Source organism: Mirounga leonina, unplaced genomic scaffold (genome assembly GCF_011800145.1).
Source record: "Mirounga leonina isolate KUSES-001 unplaced genomic scaffold, KU_Mleo_1.0 Mir_92, whole genome shotgun sequence".
In the NCBI taxonomy this organism is placed as follows: domain Eukaryota; kingdom Metazoa; phylum Chordata; class Mammalia; order Carnivora; family Phocidae; genus Mirounga; species Mirounga leonina.
The window spans coordinates 22,230,987-22,255,931 of NW_023270852.1; the positions used below are offsets into that span (position 1 = coordinate 22,230,987).

Below are 24,945 nucleotides of genomic sequence, written 5' to 3' on the forward strand. Positions count from 1 at the left end.
TTTCTTCCTTTCCCTTTCTTTTCCCCTGGTTTCAGGTCTTTTCTGATTTGTTTAGTGTATATTTTCTGGGGACGTTGTTAACCTGTTAGCATTTTGTTCTCTCATTCATCTATTCTCCTCTGAACAAAATGACAAGATGGAAAAAATCACTTCAACAAAAAGAACAAGAGGCAGTACCAACTGGGCTTGAAAAAAGCATGGAAGTTATTAGAGAAACCCTTTCTGGAGAAATAAAAGAAATAAAATCTAACCAAGTCGAAATCAAAAAAGCTATTAGTGAGGTGCAATCCAAAATGGAGGCTCTAACTGCTAGGTTATATGAGGCAGAAGAGAGAATTAGTGATATAGAAGACCAAATGAAGGAAAATAAGGAAGCTGAGAAAAAGAGAGATAAACAACTACTGGATCACGAGGGCAGAATTCGAGAGATTAGTGATACCATAATACAAAACAGCATTAGAATAATTGGGATCCCAGAAGAAGAAGAAAGAGAGAGGGCACAGAAGGTATACTGGAGCAAATTATAGCAGAGAACTTCCCTAATTTGGGGAAGGAAACAGACATAAAAATCCAGGAGGCACAGAGAACCCCTCTCAAAATCAATAAAAATAGGTCAACACCCCAACAGCTACTAGTAAAACTTACGAGTCTCAGAGACAAAAAGAAAATCCTGAAAGCAGCTCAGGACAAGAGATCTGTAACCTACAATGGTAGAAACATTAGACTGGCAACAGACCTATCCACAGAGACCTGGCAGGCCAGAAAGGACTGGCAGGATATCTTCAGAGCACTAAATAAGAAAAATATGCAGCCAAGAATACTATATCCAGCTAGGCTGTCATTGAAAATAAAAGGAGAGATAAAAAACTTACAGGACAAACAAAAACTAAAGGAATTTGCAAACATGAAACTAGCCCTACAAGAAATCTTGAAAGGGATCCTCTAAGCAAAGAGAGAGCCTAAAAGTAACATAGACCAGAAAGGAACACAGACAATATACAGTAACAGTCACCTTACAGGCAATACAATGGCACTAAATTCATATCTTTCAACAGCTACCCTGAATGAAAATGGGCTAAATGCCCCAATCAAAAGACACAGGCTATCAGATTGGATAAAAAAAACAAGACCCATCAATATGCTGTCTGCAAGAGACTCATTTTAGACCCAAAGACACCCTGGATTGAAAGTGTGGGGGTAGAAAACCATTTACCATTACAATGGACACCAAAGGCAAATTAGATATTAAACCGAAGAGTATAATAAGAGAGAGGAAGGACACTATATCCTACTTAAAGGGTCTATCCAACAAGAAGATCTAACAATTGTAAATATCTATGCCCCTAACATAGGAGCAGCCAATTATATGAGCCAATTAATAACAAAAGCAAAGAAACACATTGACAACAATATAATAATACTGAGGGACATTAATAACCCCCTCATTGAAATGGACAGATCATCTAAGCAAAAGATCAACAAGGAAATAAAGACTTTAAATGACACACTGGACCAAATGGACTTCACAGACATATTCAGAACATTCCACCCCAAAGCAACAGAATACACATTCTTCTCTAGTGCCCATGGAACATTCTCCAGAATAGATCACATCCTAGGTCACAAATCAGATCTGAACCAGTACAAAAGACTGGAATCATTCCCTGCATATTTTCAGACCACAAAACTGTGAAACAAGAACTTAATCACAAGGGGAAAATTGGAAAGAACTCAAATACATGGAAGCTAAAGAGCATCCTACTAAAGGATGAATGGGTCAACCAGGAAATTAAAGAAGAATTTAAAAACTTCATGGAAACAAATGAAAATCTTCAAAATCTTCGGGATGCAGCAAAGGCAGTCATAAGAGGAGAGCATATAGCAATACAAGCCTTTCTCAAGAAACAAGAAAGGTCTCAACTACACAACCTAACTCTACACCTAAAGGAGCTGGAGAAAGAACAGCAAATAAAGCCTAAACCCAGCAGGAGAAGAGAAATAATCAAGATCAGAGCAGAAATCAATGAAATAGAAACCAAAACAACAGTAGAACAGATCAACGAAACTAGGAGCTGGTTCTTTGAAAGAATTAACAAGATTGATAAACCCCTGGCCAGACTTATCAAAAAGAGAAGAGAAATGACCCAAATCAACAAAATCATGAATGAAAGAGGAGAGATCACAATCAACACCGAACAAATACAAACAATTATAAGAACATATTATGAGCAACTCTATGCCAGCAAATTAGATAATCTGGAAGAAATGGATGCATTCCTAAGAGATGTATCAACTACCAAAACTGAACCAGGAAGAAACAGAAAACCTGAATAGACCTATAACCACTAAGGAAATTGATGCAGTCATCAAAAATCTCCCAAAAAACAAAAGCCCAGGGCCAGATGGCTTCCCAGGGGAATTCTACCAAACATTTCAAGAATAATTAATACCTATGCTTCTGAAACTGTTCCAAAAAATAGAAATGGAAGGAAAACTTCCCAACTCTTTTTAGGAGGCCATCATTACCTTGATCCCAAAACCAGACAAAGACCCCATCAAAAAGAAGAATTACAGACCAATATCCTTCGATGTAAAAATTCTCACCAAAATACTAGACAAGAGGATCCAACACTACATTAAAAGGATTATTTACCAAGACCAAGTGGGATTTATCCCTGGGTTGCAAGGTTGGTTCAACATTCACAAATCAATCAATGTGATACAATATATTAACAAAAGAAAGAACAAGAACCATATGATGCTCTCAAAAGATGCAGAAAAGGCATTTCACAAAATACAGCATCCTTTCTTGATCAAAACTCTTCAGAGTATAGGGATATAGGGTACATACCTCAATATCATAAAAGCCATCTATGAAAAACCTAGAGCTAATATCATTCTCAATGGGGAAAAACTGAGAGCTTTCCCCCTAAGGTCAGGAACACGGCAGGGATGTCCACTATCACCACTACTATTCAACATAGTATTAGAAGTTCTAGCCACAGCAATCAGACAACAAAAAGAAATAAAAGGCATCCGAATTGGCAAAGATGAAGTCAAACTCTCACTCTTTGCAGATGATATGATACTTTATGTGGAAAACCCAAAAGACACCACACCAAAACTGCTAGAACTCATACAGGAATTCAGTAAAGTAGCAGGATATAAAATCAATGCACAGAAGTCAGTGGCATTCCTATACACCAACAACAAGACAGAAGAAAGAGAAATTCAGGAGTCGATCCCATTTACAATTGCACCCAAAACCATAAGATACCTGGGAATAAATCTAACCAAAGAGGCAAAGGATCTGTACTCAGAAAACTATAAAATACTCATGAAAGAAATTGAGGAAGACACAAAGAAATGGAAAAACGTTCCATGCTCACAGATTCAAAGAACAAATATTGTGAAGATGTCAATGCTACCTAGAGCAATCTACACATTTAATGCAATCTCTATCAAAGTACCATCCACTTTTCTCAAAGAAATGGAATAAATAATCCTCAAATTTGTATGGAACCAGAAAAGACCCCAAATATCCAGAGGAATGTTGAAAAAGAAAAGCTAAGCTGGCAGCATCACAATTCCAGACTTCCAGCTCTATTACAAAGTTGTCACACCAAGACAGTCTGGTACTGGCACAAAAACAGACACACAGATCAATGGAACAGAATAGAGAGCCCAGAAATGGACCCTCAACTCTATGGTCAACTCATCTTCGACAAAGCAGGAAAGAATGTCCAATAGAAAAAAGACAGCCTCTTCAACAAATGGTGGTAGGAAAATTGGACAGCCAGATGCAGAAGAATGAACCTGGGCCATTTCCTTGCACCACACACAAAAGTAGACTCCAAATGGTTGAAAGACCTCAATGTGAGACAGGAGTCCATCAAAATCCTAAAGGAGAACACAGGCAGCAACCTCTTCAACCTCAGCTGCAGCAACTTCTTCCTAGAAGCATCACCAAAGGCAAGGGAAGCAAGGGCAAAAATGAACTATTGGGACTTCATCAAGATAATAAGCTTTTACACAGCAAAAGAAACAGTCAACAAAACCAAAGGACAACCGACAGAATGGGAGAAGATATTTGCAAATAACATATCAGATAAAGGGCTAGTATCCAAAATCTATAAAGAATTCATCAAACTCAACACCCAAAGAACAAAGAATCCAATCAAGAAATGGGCAGAAGACATGGACAGACATTTTTCCAAAGAAGACATCCAAATGACCAACAGACACGTGACAAAGTATTCAACATCACACAGAATGAGGGAAATCCAAATCAAAACCACACTGATATACCACCTCACACCAGTCAGAATGGCTAAAATTAACAAGTCAGGAAACAACAGATGTTGGCGGGGATGCAGAGAAAGGGGTACCGTCCTACACTGTTGGTGGGAATGCAAGCTGGTGCAGCCACTCTGGAAAACAGTATGGAGGTTCCTCAAAAAGTTGAAAATAGAGCTACCATATGACCCAGCAATTGCACTTCTGGGTATTTACCCCAAAGACTCAAATGTAGGGATATGAAGGGGTACGTGCACCCCAATGTTTATAGCAGCAATGTCCACAATAGCCAAACTATGGAAAGAGCCTACATGTCCACCGACAGATGAATGGATAAAGAAGATGTGGTATATATTTATAATGGAATATCATGCAGCCATCAAAAGGAATGAAATCTTGCCATTTGCAATGACGTGGATGAAACTGGAGGGTGTTATGCTAGCGACATAAGTCAATCAGAGAAAGACAAATATCATATGATCTCACTGATATGAGGAATTCTTAATCTCAGGAAACAAACTGAGGGTTGCTGGTGTGGTAGGGGGTGGGAGGGATGGGGTGGGTAGGTGATAGACATTGGGGAGGGTATGTGCTATGGTGAATGCTGTGAATTGTGCAAGAGTGTTGAATCTCAGATCTGTACCTCTGAAACAAATAATGCAATAGATGTTAAGAAAAAAAAAAGAAGAAAGCAGGAGGGGATGAAAAAAGGGGGGGAAATCGGAGGGGGAGAGGAACCATAAGAGACAATGGACTCTGAAAAACAAACTGAGGGTTCTAGAGGGGAGGGGTGTGGGGGCATGGGATAGCCTGGTGATGGGTTTTAAAGAGAGCATGTACTGTATGGAGCAGTGGGTGTTATACTCAAACAATGAATCATGGAACACTACATCAAAATCTAATGATGTAATGTATGGTGAGTAACATAACTTAATTAAAAAAAAAAAGAACTTCCCTTTGATGAGTCCACATTCAAGCAAAGACTTGCAAGAAGTAAGAGAGAAAAGCTCCATTAATCTCCAGATAGAGGGAATAGTCATACAGAGTTCCTGAGATAAAAGTGAGCTTGGAGTAGTCAAAAAGCAAGGAGGAGAAAGCCAAGGGGATAGGAGTGAAAGATAATAAGAGAAAGGTACCAGGGAGGGGGTGGGAACACATCATGTAAGGTCTTATAATCCATAGTCCAATATTTTAAATTTGAAACTGAGAAGCTACAGGAAGGTTTGAGCCTAGGTGAACTGCTCTGGCAGCTTAATAGAAATAACTCAAAAGAGAATGAATAAAAGTAGGGATTTCAGTTAAGAAGATATTAGTGGAGCCCTTTTACGAAGATGGCACTGAAGGCTAAGAAGGAAGCCCCTGCCCCTCCCAAAGCTGAAGCCAAAGCAAAGGCTTTGAAGGACAAGAAAGTGGTGTTGAAAGGCGTCCATAGTCACAAAAAAAAGAAGATCCGCACGTCACCCACATTCGGATGACCCAAGACACTGCGTCTGCGGAGGCAGCCTAAATATCCTCGAAAGAGCGCCCCCAGGAGAAACAAGCTTGATCACTATGCCATCATCAAGTTCCCCCTGACTACTGAGTCAGCCATGAAGAAAATAGAAGACAACAACACACTTGTGTTCACTGTGGATGTCAAGGCCAATAAGCACCAGATCAAACAGGCTGTGAAGAAGCTCTACGACACTGAAGTGGCCAAGGTCAACACCTTGATCAGGCCTGATGGAGAGAAGAAGGCATATGTTCAACTGGCTCCTGACTATGATGCTTTGGATGCTGTCAACAAAATTGGAATCATCTAAACTGAGCCCAGCTGGCTAAATCTAAATATAAATTTTTTCACCAAAAAAAAAAAAAAAAAAGGAAGATATTAGAGGAACCAAATAAAACTTGTGGTGACTTGAACCATAAGAGGAACACAGGAGGTGAGTTAGGGCTGCCTTAACAAAACACCACAGTCTGGGTGGTTAAACAACATAAATCCATTGTCTCACAGATCTGGAGGCTAGAAATCCAAGATCAAGGTGTTGGCAGGACTGGTTTCTTCTAAGGCTTCTCTCCTTGGCTTGCAAACAGCCATCTTCTTTTCCCTGTACCTTCACACAGTCCTTCTTCTGTGTGTATCTGTGTACTAATCTCCTCTTCTTATAAGGACAACAGTCATATTGAATTATGACCTCCCATGACCTCATTTTACCTTAATTACCTCTCTAAATAAGGCCCTATCTCCAAATACAGTCATATTCTGAGGTATTGTGGGTTAGGGCTTCAATATATGAATTTTGCAGGGCCACAATTCAGCCAATAACAGATGTAGAATGTCAGAAGAAGAGAAGTTTCCAGAATGCCCTTACATTTTTTTCTATCTTGAACATTAAAATTCCAGTTATCACTTATTAAAAAAGGGAGACCAAGGGAATGGGAGGTTTGAAGGTAAAAATCATCCAGGTGGCACACCTAGTAAGCTGTTGGATAGGACAGTGGAATTCAGAGAAAAGTCAAAGATAGTATTATATACTGGGATGTTTGTCAACAAATACATGACATTAAAACATGGGATGGTTGAAATCTCTTTAAGAGTGTATTTGGGTAGAGAATAAAATAAGTATGCAGATGGAGACCTCTGCCATTCCAATATACAAAATTCTAGTGTAAGACATTCGAATACAGTAAAGGAGACTGAGGAATGACCATTGAGATAGGAGGGCCCAGAAAGATGTATCTGTGAAGGATAGTGAATAAAATGTTTCAAGGAGGAAAGTATCAAATGTATCAAAGTGGGAAAATAAGACTAGTAACAATACTACTGGCTTTTTCCATATGAAGGTTATTAATGACTTTAACTAAAACAATATTGGTAACATGGTAGAGATGAAATCTTAATTCCTCACATATAATAGGTGGTTTCTGCATTACTTCTGCTATTTTACTCCCAGCATCTAGAGCTGATAAAGTGGACAGCAATTATCTGGATGTCAACCTGGATCCAGTTGTCTTCTGACTCTATGATTAGGACCTCCAATTCCTCCACTTGATTAATAACCTGATAGCTCACTTACCTCTTGCCACTTTATTCTTTCCATGAGATGAAGCCAACTTCACCTGGAGTTCTTTTCCAAATCAAATCAATCACCCCAAAACAAAAGTCTTCCACCCACTCAGACCAAGAATCCCAGCTGCCTACCTAGAAATGCTTGTTGCCATTTTAAACACTCTCTGCCAGCCAATATGTATTATTATCTGAGCTGATACTTCTGGGGAATTACCTAAAAGGCTTGCTGCCCCAAAATGATTCTAGATACAACAGAAGATTACTTATCTAGGAGGCTACCCACCAGAATAATTCAAGCCGCAAATTCTTCTAACAGAGATCTTATTTTTGCAATCAACCATTTTATAAATTAAAGCATTTTTAAAATTAAAGCATTCTTTTCCACACTGTATGGTATGTGAAAAGGTTATATCTACCAGGCCTGCTAATGGCATGGTGGTTATCTATTGCATGGATATGGTGGTGTGTTTCATAATAGATGGTAGCAAAGATTTCACACTGATGACACACTAATTGTGGTTACTGTTAGTCATTTTGTCCAGTTAAATTTATTTTTGAAAATAAATTGCAATCATGCAAGCATAAACAAACTATACGAATTCTGAACAAGCTGGGTTTATGGAATACAATCTGAAAAAAAAAAAAAAAAAAAAAGGCGTTATCCTTTTCTTCTCTACTGCCCAGTCATGCATCCTCTGTAGGCCTATCTTGTAACTGCTCCTCAGATGCCATTTGTAAATCACAAAGTATTCATCACTTAGTTAGCTATATGTCCAATAAGGTATAAGAATAAAATAAATATCTAGACTTAGAGTTGAAATTCCTGCCCTCTCCCAGCTTAGACCTGCTTTAAAGGTGTGTGTTTGATTTTATTTTCCACTTCTTCTGTGCTTTTACTCTTCTTTCCCTATTTACCAGTTTGCTTCAGTATTTCCAGGGTTGAACACAGGGGAGGTAGAAAAGTTTTAAAGGCAGAAAGATCTTAGCTTACTGGCCTACCATATGTTCATGTCTGTAGAGAATTCATTCTCTCATAAGATGCTTTCATAGGTTCTTTGGAGAAGCCCCTTGAATCAAATGCAGCAGTCTTTTCCTACAGTTCCCTAACATGGAAAATACACCCCCTTTCAACCTCTGGGTATACATGGAAATTTCCACAAATAATCTCTTTTATTTTTTTGTTGGTGTTCCACCATCCCTCCAAGGTGGTCATTGGACAATATCCCTTTAACATGGCCTGAGGTTCCATATCTCCCCTCTCCAACACACACACACGCACACACACCTTTGCTGCTCACAAAACATACTTTGACTCATTGTTGGTAGGAGCACAGCACAGGTACTTCTACAATGCAGCCACCAACCTTTGCTCTACTGTCAAACATGCAGCTCCAGCCACACTCTTTCACTTGGAGACCTCACAGACTCTGCATCTTAACAGACTCTAGGGGCACAGGATCAAGTTCTCCAAGTGGTGTCCTTGAAGCCCATTTCATTTGGCATAAAGGAAGAGCTACTGACACCATTGCTCATGAGTCTATAGAACTCATAGCACACTAACAACACTCTAGAAAGTTCAGCTTGAATCCTGGCCGCTCTTTTGGTCTCTCCAATGTCTTAAATAACTGAGGTGGGAGGTAAACAAAAAGCTGAGAAAACAGTTCTTGATGGTTTGCTTTCTAAATTCATTTGGGTAGTTTTGCACCTCAGTCTGGAATGTGGTAGTATTTGCCACCTATTTTCTTGAGCTTTTAGCTATTAATTACAGAAAAAATGTATTTTAATATCTTGCTACATTAGCATATAAATACATTGCATAATAAAAACATTTTCTTTGGGGAATTAATATATTTAAACTCTAGAAAAACTGTTCAGCCTAAAGAATCAGGTCAAAGATATTCTAGGTAAAGAAACTTCTGTTTGGCTTTAAAATGTGGCATGGTTATACAATGGAATACTGGTCAACAAAACCAAATGAAGTAGATACACACTCAGCAATAAAGATGAGTCACAAGAGCACTATGCTGACCAAAGGAAGCTAGACATAAAAGAGTACATATTTATGATTATATTTAGATGAAACTCTGGCAAAGAAAAATCTAAAATTTTAGTAAAGAAAGCATATCAGTGGTACCTTAGAAAATGTGGGGGGGTTCACTAGAATGGGACACAAAAATTTTAGAGGTGACAAAAATGTTTGTGGTGAATATATGGATGTGTGGGTGTATCAATTTGTCAAAACTCATCAAAACAGGGTGCCTGGGTGGCTCAGTTGGCTGGGCGACTGCCTTCGGCTCAGGTCATGATCCTGGAGTCCCAGGATCGAGTCCCGCATAGGGCTCCCTGCTTGGCAGGGAGCCTGCTTCTCCCTCTGACCCTCCCTCCTCTCATGTGCTCTCTCTCTCATTCTCTCTGTCTCAAATAAATAAATAAAATCTTTAAAAAAAAAAAAACTCATCAAAACATACACTTTAAATGGCTTTTTAAATTTTATTTAAATACATATAAAAATTAGATGTGAAAACTACACACCTGGACTGTACCATATTTCCCCTTATGGAACTGCTTTCATTGAATTGTTCTTTATTTTTATGTTGTGTTATAAAGCCCCCAAAAGATATAGTAATAAGTAGCCTCACCAACACAAGCTGTATTTTCTGGAGAGATGCTTTTGAGTGAGTTGTTCATCATTCCTTCCATGATGATAAACAGCAACAAAAGTATATTCATTAATATGTGAGCTACTTGCAAACAATGTGCTTATTTTCATCCTGTGGACACTAAATCACGTAAAAGATCATTTTTTCCTCTCTCACATTACTTCCACCAAACTCAAAACTTTGAAACCTCTGGGTCTCATGGCATGCTTTCTGTATATTAACACAGCTTTGTAGTTCTCTTATTTTTCCTCATGAAGATGAAAGTATCCTGTATTAGCATTGATTTATTATTGCCAAAAGGAATAAAGAAAGTAAAGTAAAAAGCAGATTCATGAAAACATCTGTCAACCAGGGAGAAAAGACTATAAAGGACTATAAAAGCAACCATACCAATAATTAAACTCCAAATGCTAAAGACCTGCCCAATCCCTTTAGAAACATACAAGACATAAAAATTTGTCATAGAATTCAGGCATACAAAAAAACAGAATCTGTCTTATGCCATGACTATTGCTAAGAAATCTGAGCCGTGGGGCCAAGGGGAGATAATCTAAGGAAATAATCCTACTAGGAAGACTCTGAATCTTGTCTTGCAAATCAAAGGAAAAAATTATGAGAAAGTAACTTCAATTTTATTAACTGGAAAAAGGATTAAAATGCCATTTCACCTTGTTTTTTAAAGTATTAATTAAAATATTGTGTGTGTGAGAGCCCACTAGTGTTGGTGTTGAAAATTAAAAAGTTAATGAAAACTAAATTATATAAACATTAGCTAAGAATAAAACAGTTGGTGGTTTATTAATGAGGAAAGAGTAACGTAAGAAGAGTATGCATACCACATACAGCTGCTTATTAGACAAGAAGGGTCTGAGATGAAAAACAGCATAACTATTTCAGTATTTTCTCCTTCTGGCAATTTCTGATTGTTATTGTGCTCATTCCTTTCACAGCTGCTCTCAAGTTCACTAGCCATCTTGTTGTGTTTTATCCTGTCAACATGTTTCTCACATACTCTTCCATCTCCCCTTCTCAAGCATTCCCAGTAGAATCCCATAGAACAAGTAACATTTTCTTCACATTTTCCTTTTATTTCTAGTTTGCTCCCAGCATGTCTTCACAGGGAGGAGGACAACATTGCTAAGACTTTCTCCAGCTTGAGTAAGGGAAACTGCTAAGCATGCTCCAATTTTTCTCTCTAGGTCCACAGGTAGTAAAGCCTTTATGTTCATTTACTGGCTCATTTGACAAGGAATAACTGAACATATTCTATGTGCTAACTGCTGTGTAACCAATGGTTGCAAAGTGAGTTCACAAACAAATACCTCAACAGTCCTCAGCATCATCTTGAAGTGGCCTTATCTGTGTCTCCATTTCACACAGGGAAAACCAACTGAGACTAAATGAGACAGAGTGACATTTCCAGCCTAAAGATTAAACTCTGATCTGTCAGGCTCTGCAGCATGACAGTTTAGAAGGACCCTTCTGTAACAATAAACTAATTCCTGGGTGTATTAAAACAGACTTCATAATAAATTACAAACATATCATGAAGTAAGGGGGGAAAAGGAAAGAAAGAAGGAAAAACAGCAGCAACAAAGAGCTAAAGCAAGATTTGAGAATAGTGGGCTGTAGGAGAATATGGAAGCTAGGTTACCTCAGGATAAATGCCCACATTAGTGCTGTGCTATCTTGAGCCCCCATGATGTACAGGATGAACTTGGGACTCCTCCACCTTAAGCCTAGACACTCAACGAGGACTAATGCAGTACTAAATCAGCAATGCCCACCAGTTTCCAATAGAAACAAATGCAATCCTCTGAAGGAAAACATCATCACCCTTGGGTGCACTCAGATTAAATTGAACCACGAAAATATTAACAAACACAAAAGGAAACAAACCACCAAATGATTCAGGAGAAACAACAAATAATAAATTTCTTTAGATGATCAAAGACCTCAGATAAGAAATTTAACAGTATGAAATTTAACAGTGCATTCAATGTTTAAAGAAAAAGTTAAGGTGAAATTAAGAACCTAGAAAGTAAAACTAAGCTACTCCAAAAAAAAAGGAAGAAGAAGTAGAAAAAGAACAAGAAAAAAAAAAGTAGCAGCAGCAGAGGTAGTATTGTAGGGTATTGTAGTACTGAAAGGTCAAAAAGGTGATAAGGAAGGACATACCCCCAGAGGCAGTGGAATGCCCATGATTGAGGCAGCAGAGTAGGTGGCAGGGGGTAGTGGGTAGCAAGGAAGGAGGGATTACCACAAAAGCCGCAGCAAGCCCAGTAGCCTATAGAATGTATTATAGTTCAGATATCCCATTGACAAATTCTTCCAACTTCTGTATATTTGAAAATGTCTATATCTCACTTTCATTTTTCAAAAAAAATTTCCTTGAATATAGAATTTTAAGTTAATAATTTTTTTTCAGCCTTGCAATGATGTCATCTTACTGTCCTCTGTCATTTAATTTTTCTTATAAGAAATCATATGTCATTCAGATTGTTGTTCCCTTATATGTGAAGTTTCATTTTTTCTGGCAGTTTTTTTTCCTTTTTTTTAAGATTTATTTATTTATTTGACAGAGACACAGCAAGAGAGGGAACACAAGCAGGGGGCAGTGGGAGAGGGAGAAGCAGGCCTCCCACTGAGCAGGGAGAAGGAGATGCTGTGTGGAACTAATGCCATAAGAACTTTAGGGCTATAGATAAATCTCAAGCCTATTTATGGCTAAAATTCTTACCATCTTTGTAGTTCTGAAAACAAGCAAAGTAAAAGTGGTCCTTGATAAGAAAGGCCCTTTGGTGACTGGCCTTAGCCAACTCAAAGACTCTGGAGATAAAAGCAGCTCATCCTAAGCCTCGAAAAAGACTCACAAATAATTTTCTATGGACACTAAGCATTTCAGAGTCAAATATGAACCCAGAAGAAAACAAGGCACCATGAGGAGAATCATCCCACAAAATGAATTAAAAATAAACCAGCAGAAACACTCACATGAACTTCAGAAAATTTTGATAATTTTTCAATTATCAACTATAAATTATTTCAAAGACATTTTACAGCAAGGATGTAAAGAAATTAAAACCCTTATAAGTAGTGAAGCCATTGTGGAAAATGTTTGGCAGTTCCTCAATAAATTAAACAGAGAACCAACAAATTATCTCATCTGCTTGACCAACTTTTCTTTCAGGAAGATGTGGGATTCAATCCCAGATCTGCTGCTTTTTAGATTTGTGATACTGACCCAATCAACTAATTTCTCTTAGGTTCACTTTTTCAATCTGTCAACTAGTTACAATATCAACCTTGTAGGAACTAGTGATAATTAGGGATTATATATGTGCCAGACATCTCCTAAAGTCCTAAGGACCAAGGGTAAGACAGCATAGGTGTTTAATAAACTAAAACATCAAATATATTTTACTTGCTTCCGTGTCTGTTTTCTTTGAGATCTCCTAGATTGTCTCTATAATTCTATTGCCAGTATCTGGAATATATTAGGTTTAATTGTATGTCTGTAACTATCAATAGGGATCTTCATAGTACAACTAAAATTCTGATTCATGAGACTATTATAGGCTATATTTTGTCATCAGTAAGACACCGAATGGAAACCAGCACTCATCAGTAGGACAACATCAAGCATTCCTCTAGTCAATAGGAATCCCTGTAATGGTCCAGCACATAGCTGTAATGCTCCAGTACACAGCTCTCAGGGAGGTATCTATTTCTCAGATGACTGCTCAGATACAAGGAGATTAAATTCACATCAGACAGGTTTATCACTTATCCGTTTAAAATTTGCTGGCTTAAAACAACAAATCTTCCCCCCACCCCTTTAATTCCACATTTTCTGTAGCTCAAGAATCTGGGTGCAATTTAGCTAGGTTTTCTTGCTCAGGATTTCTCCCAAGGCTGTGATCAAAGCTGCAATGCAGTCATCTCAAGACTTAACCTGGGGAGGATTCACTTATAAAGTCATTGGTTTGTTTGTCAGCAGAGTTCAGTTTCTCACAGGTTTCTGGACTGGGGGCACCAATTCCTTTCTGGCTACCGGCGTGACACTTCCCTCAGCTCCTGGCTATGTGGTCCTCTCTATACAACAGCTTATAACACAGCATCCAGGCTTCCATCAGAGCACAAAAGCAAGAGAGGGTGAACAAAAACAAACCAGGGTCTTTTTGTAACCTAATCCTGGAATCGGCATTCCATTAATTTTGCTATATTCTATCTGTTAGAGGTGAGTCACTAAGTCCAGCCAAAATTCAAGTGGAAGAAATTACACAGGGCATAAATAGCAAAAATAAAGCACTACTGGGATCCAGTTTGGGAGCTAAATTCTACCACAGGCACCATGGAAAGCAAAGTAGCTTAGATGTCTCATTTCAAACAAGAGTCTTATAACAAATCCGTAACTGTAACTTCCAGGTTTCCCTCAGGGGACAAGACAGTTACAAGTTACTATACTAAGGAAGTCTAAGGTATGGCATTTGCATGAGGCATTTATAATTCTTACGTAGTTTCTTACATTTTTTAAAAAACAATTTTATTGAGGTATGACTGCCATATAAAAAGCTGTAAATATTTAACATATATAATTTGATGTGAATGGATCTAAGTTATATAACCAGGAAGCCATCATCACAATCAACATCATAAAATTATCTGTCACCTCTAAAGCTTCCTCCTGCCCCTTTTGTTTTCTTTTCCTTTGTAGGAAAAACATGTAACATAAGATCTACCCTCTTAATGAATTTTTAAATATACAATACTGTTAATTATAGTCCCTATTTGTACAAATTTCAGGACTTATGTATTTTACATAACTGAAACTTTGGACCCTTGACCAATACCACCCCACTCCGTCCTCCCCTCAGCTGCTGGCAATCTCCATTCTACTCTCTGTTGCTATGTGTCTGACTATTTTGGATGCAATCCCTATTAAAATTCCAATGGCATTTGTTACAGAAATAGAAAAAATAATCCCAAAATTCATTTGGAACCACAAAAGACCGCACACAGCCAAAGTATTTTGAGCAAGAAGAACAATGCTGAAGATACCACATTCCCTGATTTCAAAACATATTACAAAGTTACAGTAAGCAAAGGAGTATAATAGTGGCATAAAAACAGACATATAAAACAAATGGAATAGAACAGAGAGCCCAGAAATAAACCCACACATATATAGTCAACTGACCTTTGACAAGGACACCAAGAATACATTATGAGGGAAAAGATAGTCTCTTCAAGAAATGATGTTGTTTCCACATGCAAAAGAATGAAAGTGGACTGTTACACCATACACGAAAATGAACTCAAACTGGATTAAAGACTTACATGTAAAACCTGAAATAATAAAATTCTTTGAAGAAACAGGGGAGAACATTTCTAAAGATTGGACCTAGACAATGATTTTTTGGATATAATACCAAAAGCAAAAGCAACAAAAGCACAAATAGACTAGTGAGACTAAATCAAATTAAAAGGCTTCTGCACAGCAAAGGAAGCAATTAACAAAATGAAAACACAACCTACAGAATGGGAGAAAATATCTGTAGACCATGTATCTAATAAGGGGTCAATACCCAAAATATATAAGGAACTTCTACAACTCTGTAACAACAACAACAACAACAACAAAAAAAAAACCTGATTTTAAAAATAAGCAAAAGAAGCCATCAAAAAAAAGAAAAGAAATCCTGCCATTTGCAACAACGTGGATGGAACCAGAGTGTATTATGCTAAGCGAAATAAGTCAGTCAGAGAAAGACAAGTATCATATGATCTCACTGATATGAGGAATTCTTAATCTCAGGAAACAAACTGAGGGTTGCTGGAGTGGTGGGGGTGGGAGGGATGGGGTGGCTGGGTGATAGACATTGGGGAGGGTAAGTGCTATTGTGAGCTTTGTGAACTGTGTAAGACTGATGAATCACAGACCTGTACCCCTGAAACGAATAATACATTATATGTTAATTTAAAAAAATTTTAAAAAAAGAAAAGAATCATTGCAGAAATCCTCACCCAGTAAATAAGGGTGAAGACAGAAGATCCTGTGATACAGAAGAGAAAAAAAAAATGTTTTTGAAGCAGAAGGAAAACCAGGAACAGGTATTATCTTGATTTTTTTTTTTTAAAAAAAAAGGAAAAAAAATAAGCTAAAGACCTGAATAGACATTTCTCCAAAGAAGATAAACAAATGACCAATCAGTATATGAAGAAGTGTTCATTCAGTTTACACTACATCAAAAACTAATGATGTACTCTATGTTGGCTAACTGAAAATAATAAAAAAATAAAAAATAAAAAGAAAAGGTGTTCAATATCACTAATCATTAAGAAAATGCAAATCAGGGGTGCCTGGGTGGCTCAGTCGTTAAGCGTCTGCCTTCGACTCAGGTCATGATCCCAGGGTCCTGGGACTGAGCCCCACATCCGGCTCCCTGCTCCACGGGAAGCCTGCTTCTCCCTCTCCCATTCCCCCTGCTTGTGTTCCCTGTCTCACTGTGTCTCTCTCTGTCAAATAAATAAATAAAATCTTTAAAAAAAAAAAAAAAGAAAGAAAATGCAAATCAAAATGACAAGGTGAGATCACTTCACACCTATTAGGACGGCTATTAAAAAAAAAAAAGGGACAAATGTTGCTGAAGAAGTGAAGAAAAGGGAACCCTTTTACATGGTTGGTGGGGATGTAAATGGGTGCAACCACTATAGAAATCAATATGGGGTTTCCTCAAAAAATTAAAAATTAAATTACCATTTGATCCAGCAATCCCACTTCTGGGTATGTATCCAAAAGAATTGAAATCTAGATCCCAACGAAATGTCTGTACTCCCATGTTCATTGAAGTATTATCCACAATGACCAAGTTATGGAAACAATCTAAATGTGTATCAATAGCCAAATGGATAAAGAAAATGTGGTATATACATACAGTGGAATATAATTCATCCTTTAAAAAGAAGGAAATCCTGTCATTTGCAACAATATAGTGTGGATGCACCTGGAGGGGATTCTGCTAAATAAATAAGCTAAACACATAAGAAAGACAAATGCTGCATGATCTCACTTATATGTGGAATCTAAAATACTTCAATTTTAATTGCAGCATTCAAACATTCCTAACACAGCAATGTAGTTTAGCAATATCACTGACATTCTACCTTTATCAGATTATCAGAACACAAAAAAGAAGTTTAAGAAAGGCCAAACTGTCTTTACCACAATATGAAGTTACTATTTTTTTAAGTCAAGAATGGCCAAATACTAGAGAATTTATATGGCTTTACCTAATATTATGTGTTTAATAAATATTTGGGTATCAAATTTAATTGAACTGAATTGAACTCACAAACACAAGGTTGGAATAGTTAGATATCAAACAAAGTGAATCTAGAAAACAGAACAGGAGAGGGGGCAAAGAAGATCTGGCCTAAGGATGATACCTCAGCTAGCACTGTGAACATATCGCACACTGAAGAGGACATGTATCACATTCAGAAAAAATAATTATTAAACAACTACTTATTACAGTGGCAGGTCCCATTTCAGTTCAGGTCACTTAAATAAAATTGTTTGAACACTGATAAGATACTAGGAAGTGTGGTAAGAGCTAGAAATAGACATGTATAAGCACGGTCCCTGATCTTAATAAACCCAGGTACTCACATTTACTGATGTCTACTATATGCAGACATTATCCTTGTAACTAAGGAGAAAAAGATGAATAAGATACCATCTCTGTATTCAGGGCAATTGTGAACAAATGGAAATAGACATAAAAATTATCATTTAATATACAAGGCAGAGAGCAGAAGAGATGAAGCTGAAGAGGCAAGAGGGGACCATATAATAGAGAGCTTTGTAAATCATTTCAAGGAAGTTGATAAAAAGTCCTGGAAGGTTTTCATCAGGGCAGTGGTGTGATAAGAAATACAATCCTTGCAGCTGTGTGCAAAATGGTATAAGGGAAGTAGGAGTGGAGACAGAAAGAAAAGTCTTTGCAGACAGGAAGAGGATCTGAATTAAGGCAATGGCAAAGAATGAATACTTTCTTCATTTCAGCTTCTGCTCACAGAGATACTCAAATCAATATATGCCACCCCCACCCCCATTCATTTGATATAAACAAACTTCACTGCCTTAGTTCTCTCCATGCTGCCCCCATCACTACTTCCCCATTCATGGCGAAGTCCCATCATATAATTCATTTAGATAGACATTTTGCCCAGTGCCTGGTAAACAGTAGATACTCAAGATATTTGTTTTGGCTTGATCACATGAATCAGGGAAGCTGCTACAGAGTGGACACATGCCTTGCCTCCTGTTTTATTGGCTTCCTCCTAACTTGGCAAAAGTCCGTGGCCTTGAAAAGAAGGGACTTAGGCTAAAAAAACACTGAGGAGCATCTGCGCTCTGTGTACATAGCACTGTTTTGAAATCTCCTGTCTCTGCTTCAAAGAGCTTGACAGCAGCCAGAACCAACTGTTTGGTTAATGAAACCTCAAAGGCTAAAGAAATACAATAATAAGCTATAACTTCCTTTCTAAATATTCACAATGTTCATAACTCAGAACTCCATTTCATTGCTTAGAAATCCTTTCATTATCCAGTTATTTAAGTACCTACTAGGTACTAGGGCAAGAAGATAAATCAAAGATAGCTCCTACCTTATGTGGGTGCACATTTTAATAAGAAAGAGATGAAAAATAGATGACAGATGAAAGATAGAGGATAGAAAGATAATAGACAAATAGATAACTGGTCAACATAATGAGTTCTAAGACAAAAAGTATAAAGAGTTTTGTCAGAGTAGAAGGAAAGGCTGTATCATCAACTTCTACCTGGGGCACAGGGGTGGCCTTACAGGAGAGGGGCTGTCAGAGCTGGGTATTGAAAGACAAAGAGAACAACAGGAGAAAATGGGAGGAAATTCCAAATTTGTTGAGTAAGAGGCAACACATCTATGTAAGTATACAAGAACACACGAGTGGAATTAAGGAGACTGCAGGCCAGACTGTAAGCAATGATCAATTAATCAAGGTAATGCCCTCCCTTCTTAAATTCCAGAGGCTTTCCCATGTGCTTATTATGAAGAAGAGATATTTTTGTTACGTACTTTCCATTTATAGTCATCCTGCATCTACATTGTACACTGTTTTAGTTGTTCCTGTATTTTCATCCTATTTCTGGCTCTTCATACTATTTGTTAGCTACTCAGAGTTCCCAAGAAAGAAGAATATAAAAAATTTTACCCTGTCTTTCTATCAAATAGTGTCTGAGAAATACCACATATTTTTCAGAGAAAATAAAATCTGTTGCTCTAGGTGAATAGTGCATTAAATGGGGAGCTAATACAGGAAGTTTTCATCATACGCTCAATAAAATCTTTTGTTTTTACTTCATGCAATGATCAACATTTCTTCATCCCTGGTGTAGAAGATGTAAGAAAATCTATGGCACAAATTTGGCCAACACAGCAAGACCCCGACTGTGTGGGCGGTACAGGATCTGCAACATAAGCTTCCAAATAGGTCTTTGAGTCAAGCTACAGATGGCATGACAGCTCCAGCACCATCAACTGACCAGCCATGTGCTGAATGTAAAGTGTAGATAACTGTCTCTGTAATGACCAGAGAGTCCTTCTTTGATATTCAAATGTACTACAGCCTACTTAGCAATATGGTCATCCAGTAATTTGTGAATATGACATAAAAATTTTGTTATTAAAAATTTCCAAATCACTAGTCATTATTTTATCACTATGAAAACAACTGAGAATTGTTCCAGGCACTTGGAAAGTAGAAAAATATTCAAGAATGCCAAAGATCCCATACTCCAAAGTGAGGAGATAGGACACACTGAGACTCCTGGTATTTGCCCCTCACCCACATACAAGGTACATAAGAGAAAGGTAAGGGAATTTTCCAGAGACTTTTTTCTTAACTCAATTAGCCAACATAAAGTACAATATTAGTTTCAGATGTAGTGTTCAATGATTCATCAGTTGCATATAACACCCAGTGTTCATCACATCACATGTCCTTGAAGGTTATCTGTACTTTAAGCATTTTCCCAAAGGGTAGCTGGGGGAAATTTGCCTGGAGTGGTTGGCAGACAGTACCCTGCACTGTCATTGATCATGCTATTTGTTGTATCTGTGGTTATCACCCCCTGGGAGAATCAAGTGGGTGGTGATTGACTTCTTCAAAGGAAAAGTTTAAGGGGAAAAAAAAAAACTAACTTAAAAAAAAGACAAAGTAAAACCACCCCTAAAAATGTGAGGGAAATGTGCAGGTATTAGAGTTGATAAGGCAATAGGCCCCATCAGGAGACTTGTGAGAAGAAAATAAAAATTGAGACTTTCAACTATAAACACATGAAGGTGAAAAGAGTGACAATGAGAGCATATGGAAATGATATCCTTTTATCAAGTTGTTGAATGTGGATTTTCCTTCATCCCATTGTTGCTTAGGATCTCAAGGTAGGGAAAATTTCAAGAATGTGAAGTGCCTACACACACCTCTTAGCGAGATGGCCGACCCCATATGCAGAACATGCTACGATTTTATGAAATCAGTTCTGCTGGTATTCACATACACATCCAAGCTGCATCACAGTAAGATCAAAGAGAATGGTAGCAAGTAAATAAATGTTCTGAGAGAGTTGTCAGTATGCTGTTGAGGGTGGGAGCGGTTCAAGGATACAAAGGAAGAGACTTCTTGAAAATGAGGGGGACTTCATGACACAGGGCTTAGCAGGTATTCTGGAATTTGAAGGACCTGGGGATTGATACCTGACGAAGGCCTGGAAAGTCCAAACATGAGAGGTGTTGGCTACAAGAGGGCTGCACTAAGAGGATTTACATTTCCCCTGAAAAGAGGTCAAAGGTATTAGATGAGAGGAGGCTTGGTATGCCCACTGACGCTAGAGGAGAAAAGTGACATAGCAGAGTGGTAAAATGCTGAAAGGCAGAGGACCAACAGGGATTCACACAGAACCAGCATAAAGAGGAAAGAGCAGGTGGGACTCTCCAAAGAACACACAAAGCATATGATGAAAAAAATGAAAACCAGTATTTCGTATCTTCCACATCTCACAGTCACTGTGTCAGTTGTCAATTCACTGCCTCTTACCCCAAATGCAACCCCTCAATGTCTTATGATAAACAACAAAATCCCTTTAAGCATTTCTCCTTTAAAGTGAGAACAAGGTTAAACTTTCTCACTCCAGGGTGCTGGAGGGACACTGCAAGAGGAAGGGGATATCCTTGCAATTCTACCAAGAGTCAGGGGTCGACGTTGTGGCTGTGAGGTCATCTAGTAGAGCACTGCCCCAGCCATGAGTGCAGAATGCAGTCACTCTGCAGCCTTGCAGCCTCATCAGGTAACAACCTTTTTGCCGCCTTCTGTACCTGGAAACCAGAACCTCACTCAGCCTACATGGTCTCAAGGCCTCCTGCCTATACCTGCACTGGGACTCCCACTACAAACCCACACTCCCAGCTGCTGATCTCCTGCCATCCTGCTTGCAGTCCACAAGGAAGGTTGCCTATTGTTTACTAGCAACTCCCCCCACCCCCCCAGCTCTAGACTAGCCAAGAAACTTCTCTACTATCCAGTAGGTTGAACCCCTTCCTAGTTTGTCCTTCCTTGGACACTCTCCCTCAGCCCTGGGGTACCATATATATCTTAGAGTTACACCTCTATTATACTTAATAGTTCTTTATGTTAAACTTCCCCTGTTGAACCTACTGCGTAGTTTCTATCTCCCGAATAGACCCAGAACACTATTGTCATCAGTACAATTCCATAATTACACAAATCAAGTAAAACCTTCTGCATCCACCTCTGCCCCCTTCCCAATCCCCTCCAACTCTGGAAAAGATGGATCAACTCAATGGGAGGATGTGGGAAGATGGTGGGAAGCAGAAGAGACAGGTGATGAAATGAAGAAAACAGCTCCCTGACTCACTACAGCCTGACTCAATATACCTGTAAAATTATCTTATTCTGAGATAGGGATTTCACAGAACTATTAGAATTGTTCTCTACTGGGACGTCCATTCATCCTCAGTGTAGGGCTTACTTAGTGCCGGGCCTTCCACGTTTGGTTTTTTCTTCTCCTGGACAGGAGGCCTCTGCAGCAACCATGTTATGCCAGATCATTGGTCAGGCCAAGAAGCATCCGAGCTTGATCCCCCTCTTCGTATTTATTGGGGCAGGAGGTACTGGAGCAGGGCTGTATGTCTTGCGCCTGGCATTGTTCAATCCAGATGTCAGTTGGGATAGGAAGAATAACCCAGAACCCTGGAACAAACCAGGTCCCAATGATCAATACAAGTTCTACTCAGTGAATGTAGATTACAGCAAACTGAAGAAAGAAGGTCCAGACTTCTAAATGAAATGTTTCACTATAAAGCTGCTTAGAATGAAGGTCTTCCAGAAGCCATCCGCACAATTTTCCACTTATCCAGGAAATATTTCCCCTCTAAATGCATGAAATCATGTTGGTGTATTGTGTTGGGGTTTACGCTGAGTAATAAATATCTGAAACTTGGGAAAAAAAAAAAAATTGTTCTCTACTAACCTGTAGGCTACTGTGTCATTTTTACCACTGTATCTTCCCAACTACTAGCAAAGAAGATTGTCAATTCTCAATAATATACTTTTTAATATTGTTGAAAGAATTGTTATGGTCAAGGACCTCAGAAGGTAAAAAGAAAAGGTAGCCAATATTTAGCCAGAGAAGAGCAACCTTACTCAGAAATATGAGTCTTAAATTGAATCAAATTCAAGCAAAATTTTTTTTTTAATTTCAATCCCAAAGTGAAAGAGGCCATTATATACTTTTTCTGAGTATGAAATTTATTAAGCAAAAGCCATCCCCTGAAAAAGGATCACAAAATTTTATTAGACAGGATACTCTCTGTTCTTAAGCCCCTTACTGAAATTTTAATCCCCTCTGCAGCATCTCTGTAGCTTATTTTCAAACAACCAGGAACAGGGAACCCATTCCCTCCCAAAAGGAGCTCATCCCAATCTCAGAGAGCGCAAATAATCAGAAAATGCTTTCTTTAATTCAGTCAGGGAAAACATTAAAAGGTAAAGTCCCTTTTCCTCATGACAGTCCTTAAATACTTAAAGGTGGTCATTATATCCCTGGAGATTTTTCTTCTGGTTCAAGAGCCAACATTTTATTTCTCATATGGCTTCGTTTAGTGTTTTCTCACTGTCCTAGTCACTCTCCTCTGAACACACACCAGTTATGTCTTTTTTCTATTTCCTTTACATGTCTTCCTCCATATGCAATAAAAACCTTATACTACAGTTGGCACAGTTTATAGCTGCATGCCAGAACAGCAAGACTATAGTCTCTGAGGCTCAGTATAATCTACTTCAGTGAGAGAAACCTAATCACTATTCCCACTCTACTCATGTTCCCTGGGCAAGCTCATTAGTTTGGGGTGGTTTTAATTACCACAAATACCATACCCTAGTGCCTGATCCATATCACCAGCTCAAGCCTCCTTCCAAGATCCTGATGCATTTACCATACTACCTGCTCATCATCACTCCTGGATATTCCAGACATGCCTCAAGCTCAACAGGCTGAACACTAAAATCTCCATTTTTCCCTAGGAACGTGCTCCTCCCCCTAGATTCTCCATCTCAGTTAAGAGTGCTACCGTCATCCCAGCCACACTATCTAAAAGACACCATGCACAGGCAAACATTAAACATACGTTTTCTCTTTGTCACTCTCTAAATATCTCTAATAAGTATTCCTTTTCACCCTCCCACACTGTTTCATTATCCATGATATTCTTCATATTGTTTCCTCTGTTTCTCCTATTAACCCTCTACCCCATTACTTCCTGATCTTCATTCAATCACCGAGGCATCATCTCTTCCATGGAGCCCAGGAGGAAAAAGTCATCACCTTGGCTGAATCCAAGATGCAACGACAGACAACTTGAGGGTTTATGGATACCACATCCTCTCCAAACCATCCTTCTCTGATATACAGAGTATCCACCTCTCTCACCTCACACTAAAATACTTTTTCATTTCTTTTTTGACCTTGGACAGATTCTTTTTCCCTTCTTTTTTCAAGCATTTCCTAAGACTTCTCTTAGGTTCCTTATCACTTCCTTTATCTGAAAAGATACCACCACTGACTTCACAAAATTTGTCTCCCACCTATTTTCTTGAAGCAAATAAAGTGCAACCATGGAAAACTATGTTCTCATTGGGATTCCTTCCTAATATCATGGGGACTGAGGTCCTGTACTACAGAGATTCCATAACACCTACTGTATGCATCAACTCATTTGGGCATAAAGGCAAGATTTAAAAATAACTCAGGGGGGGGGAACGGAGCAAGATGGTGGAGGAGTAGGAGACCTGGATTTCCTCTCCTCTCAGGAATTCAGCTGGATAGGGATCAAACCATTCTGAACACCTACAAACTCAACAGGAGATCGAAGAAAAGAAGAGCAACAACTCTCTCATCAGAAAAGTGACCACTTTCTGGAAGGTAGGACATGCGGAGAAATGATTCCGAGGCAATATTTGGGAGGATAGACGGCGGGGGAAGGGGCCTCCGTCTGCCGCTTCTGGCAGTTGATAGAGCCGCAGAGCACAAAATTGAAACTTTTAGAAGTCTGCTCCGCCGAGGGACGTCACTCTGGTGGCTAAGCGGTGGGTGGAACCCTCCGGGACACTGTGGTCTCAGGACCCTCGGGGTCACAGAAAGACCGGGGGTGCCTGAGTGTGGCAGAGCTCCCAGGTAATGGAGCAGGGAAGCTGGCTGCAGAGGCGGAGCCCAGGCGCGGGCTCTCAGCTCGGGGTTGCCCTAAACCGTGATCCGCGGCACAGTCAGGCCCCTGCTCCTCCAGCAGGGACCCAACAAGCAGCAGATCCGGGGAGACT

General features: G+C 38.8%; 1 protein-coding gene and 1 pseudogene across 1 annotated transcript; both read left to right on the plus strand.

Annotated features, from left to right (window-relative positions):
• The first annotated feature begins 5,612 nt into the window (after window positions 1–5,612).
• On the plus strand, window positions 5,613–6,098 carry LOC118004076 (annotated as a pseudogene).
• A 15,990-nt stretch (window positions 6,099–22,088) lies between these two features.
• Window positions 22,089–22,564, plus strand: LOC118004320 (cytochrome c oxidase subunit NDUFA4-like). Its single transcript, XM_034995636.1, has one exon. The coding sequence runs from the start codon at window positions 22,163–22,165 to the stop codon at window positions 22,409–22,411; it is 249 nt and encodes an 82-aa protein (XP_034851527.1). The 5' UTR covers window positions 22,089–22,162; the 3' UTR covers window positions 22,412–22,564.
• Window positions 22,565–24,945: the final 2,381 nt, after the last annotated feature.

Coding starts and splice junctions, on each gene's coding strand:
- LOC118004320 (XM_034995636.1), top strand. CDS start 22,163: ATGTTATGCCAGATCATTGGTCAGGCCAAGAAGCATCCGAGCTTGATC.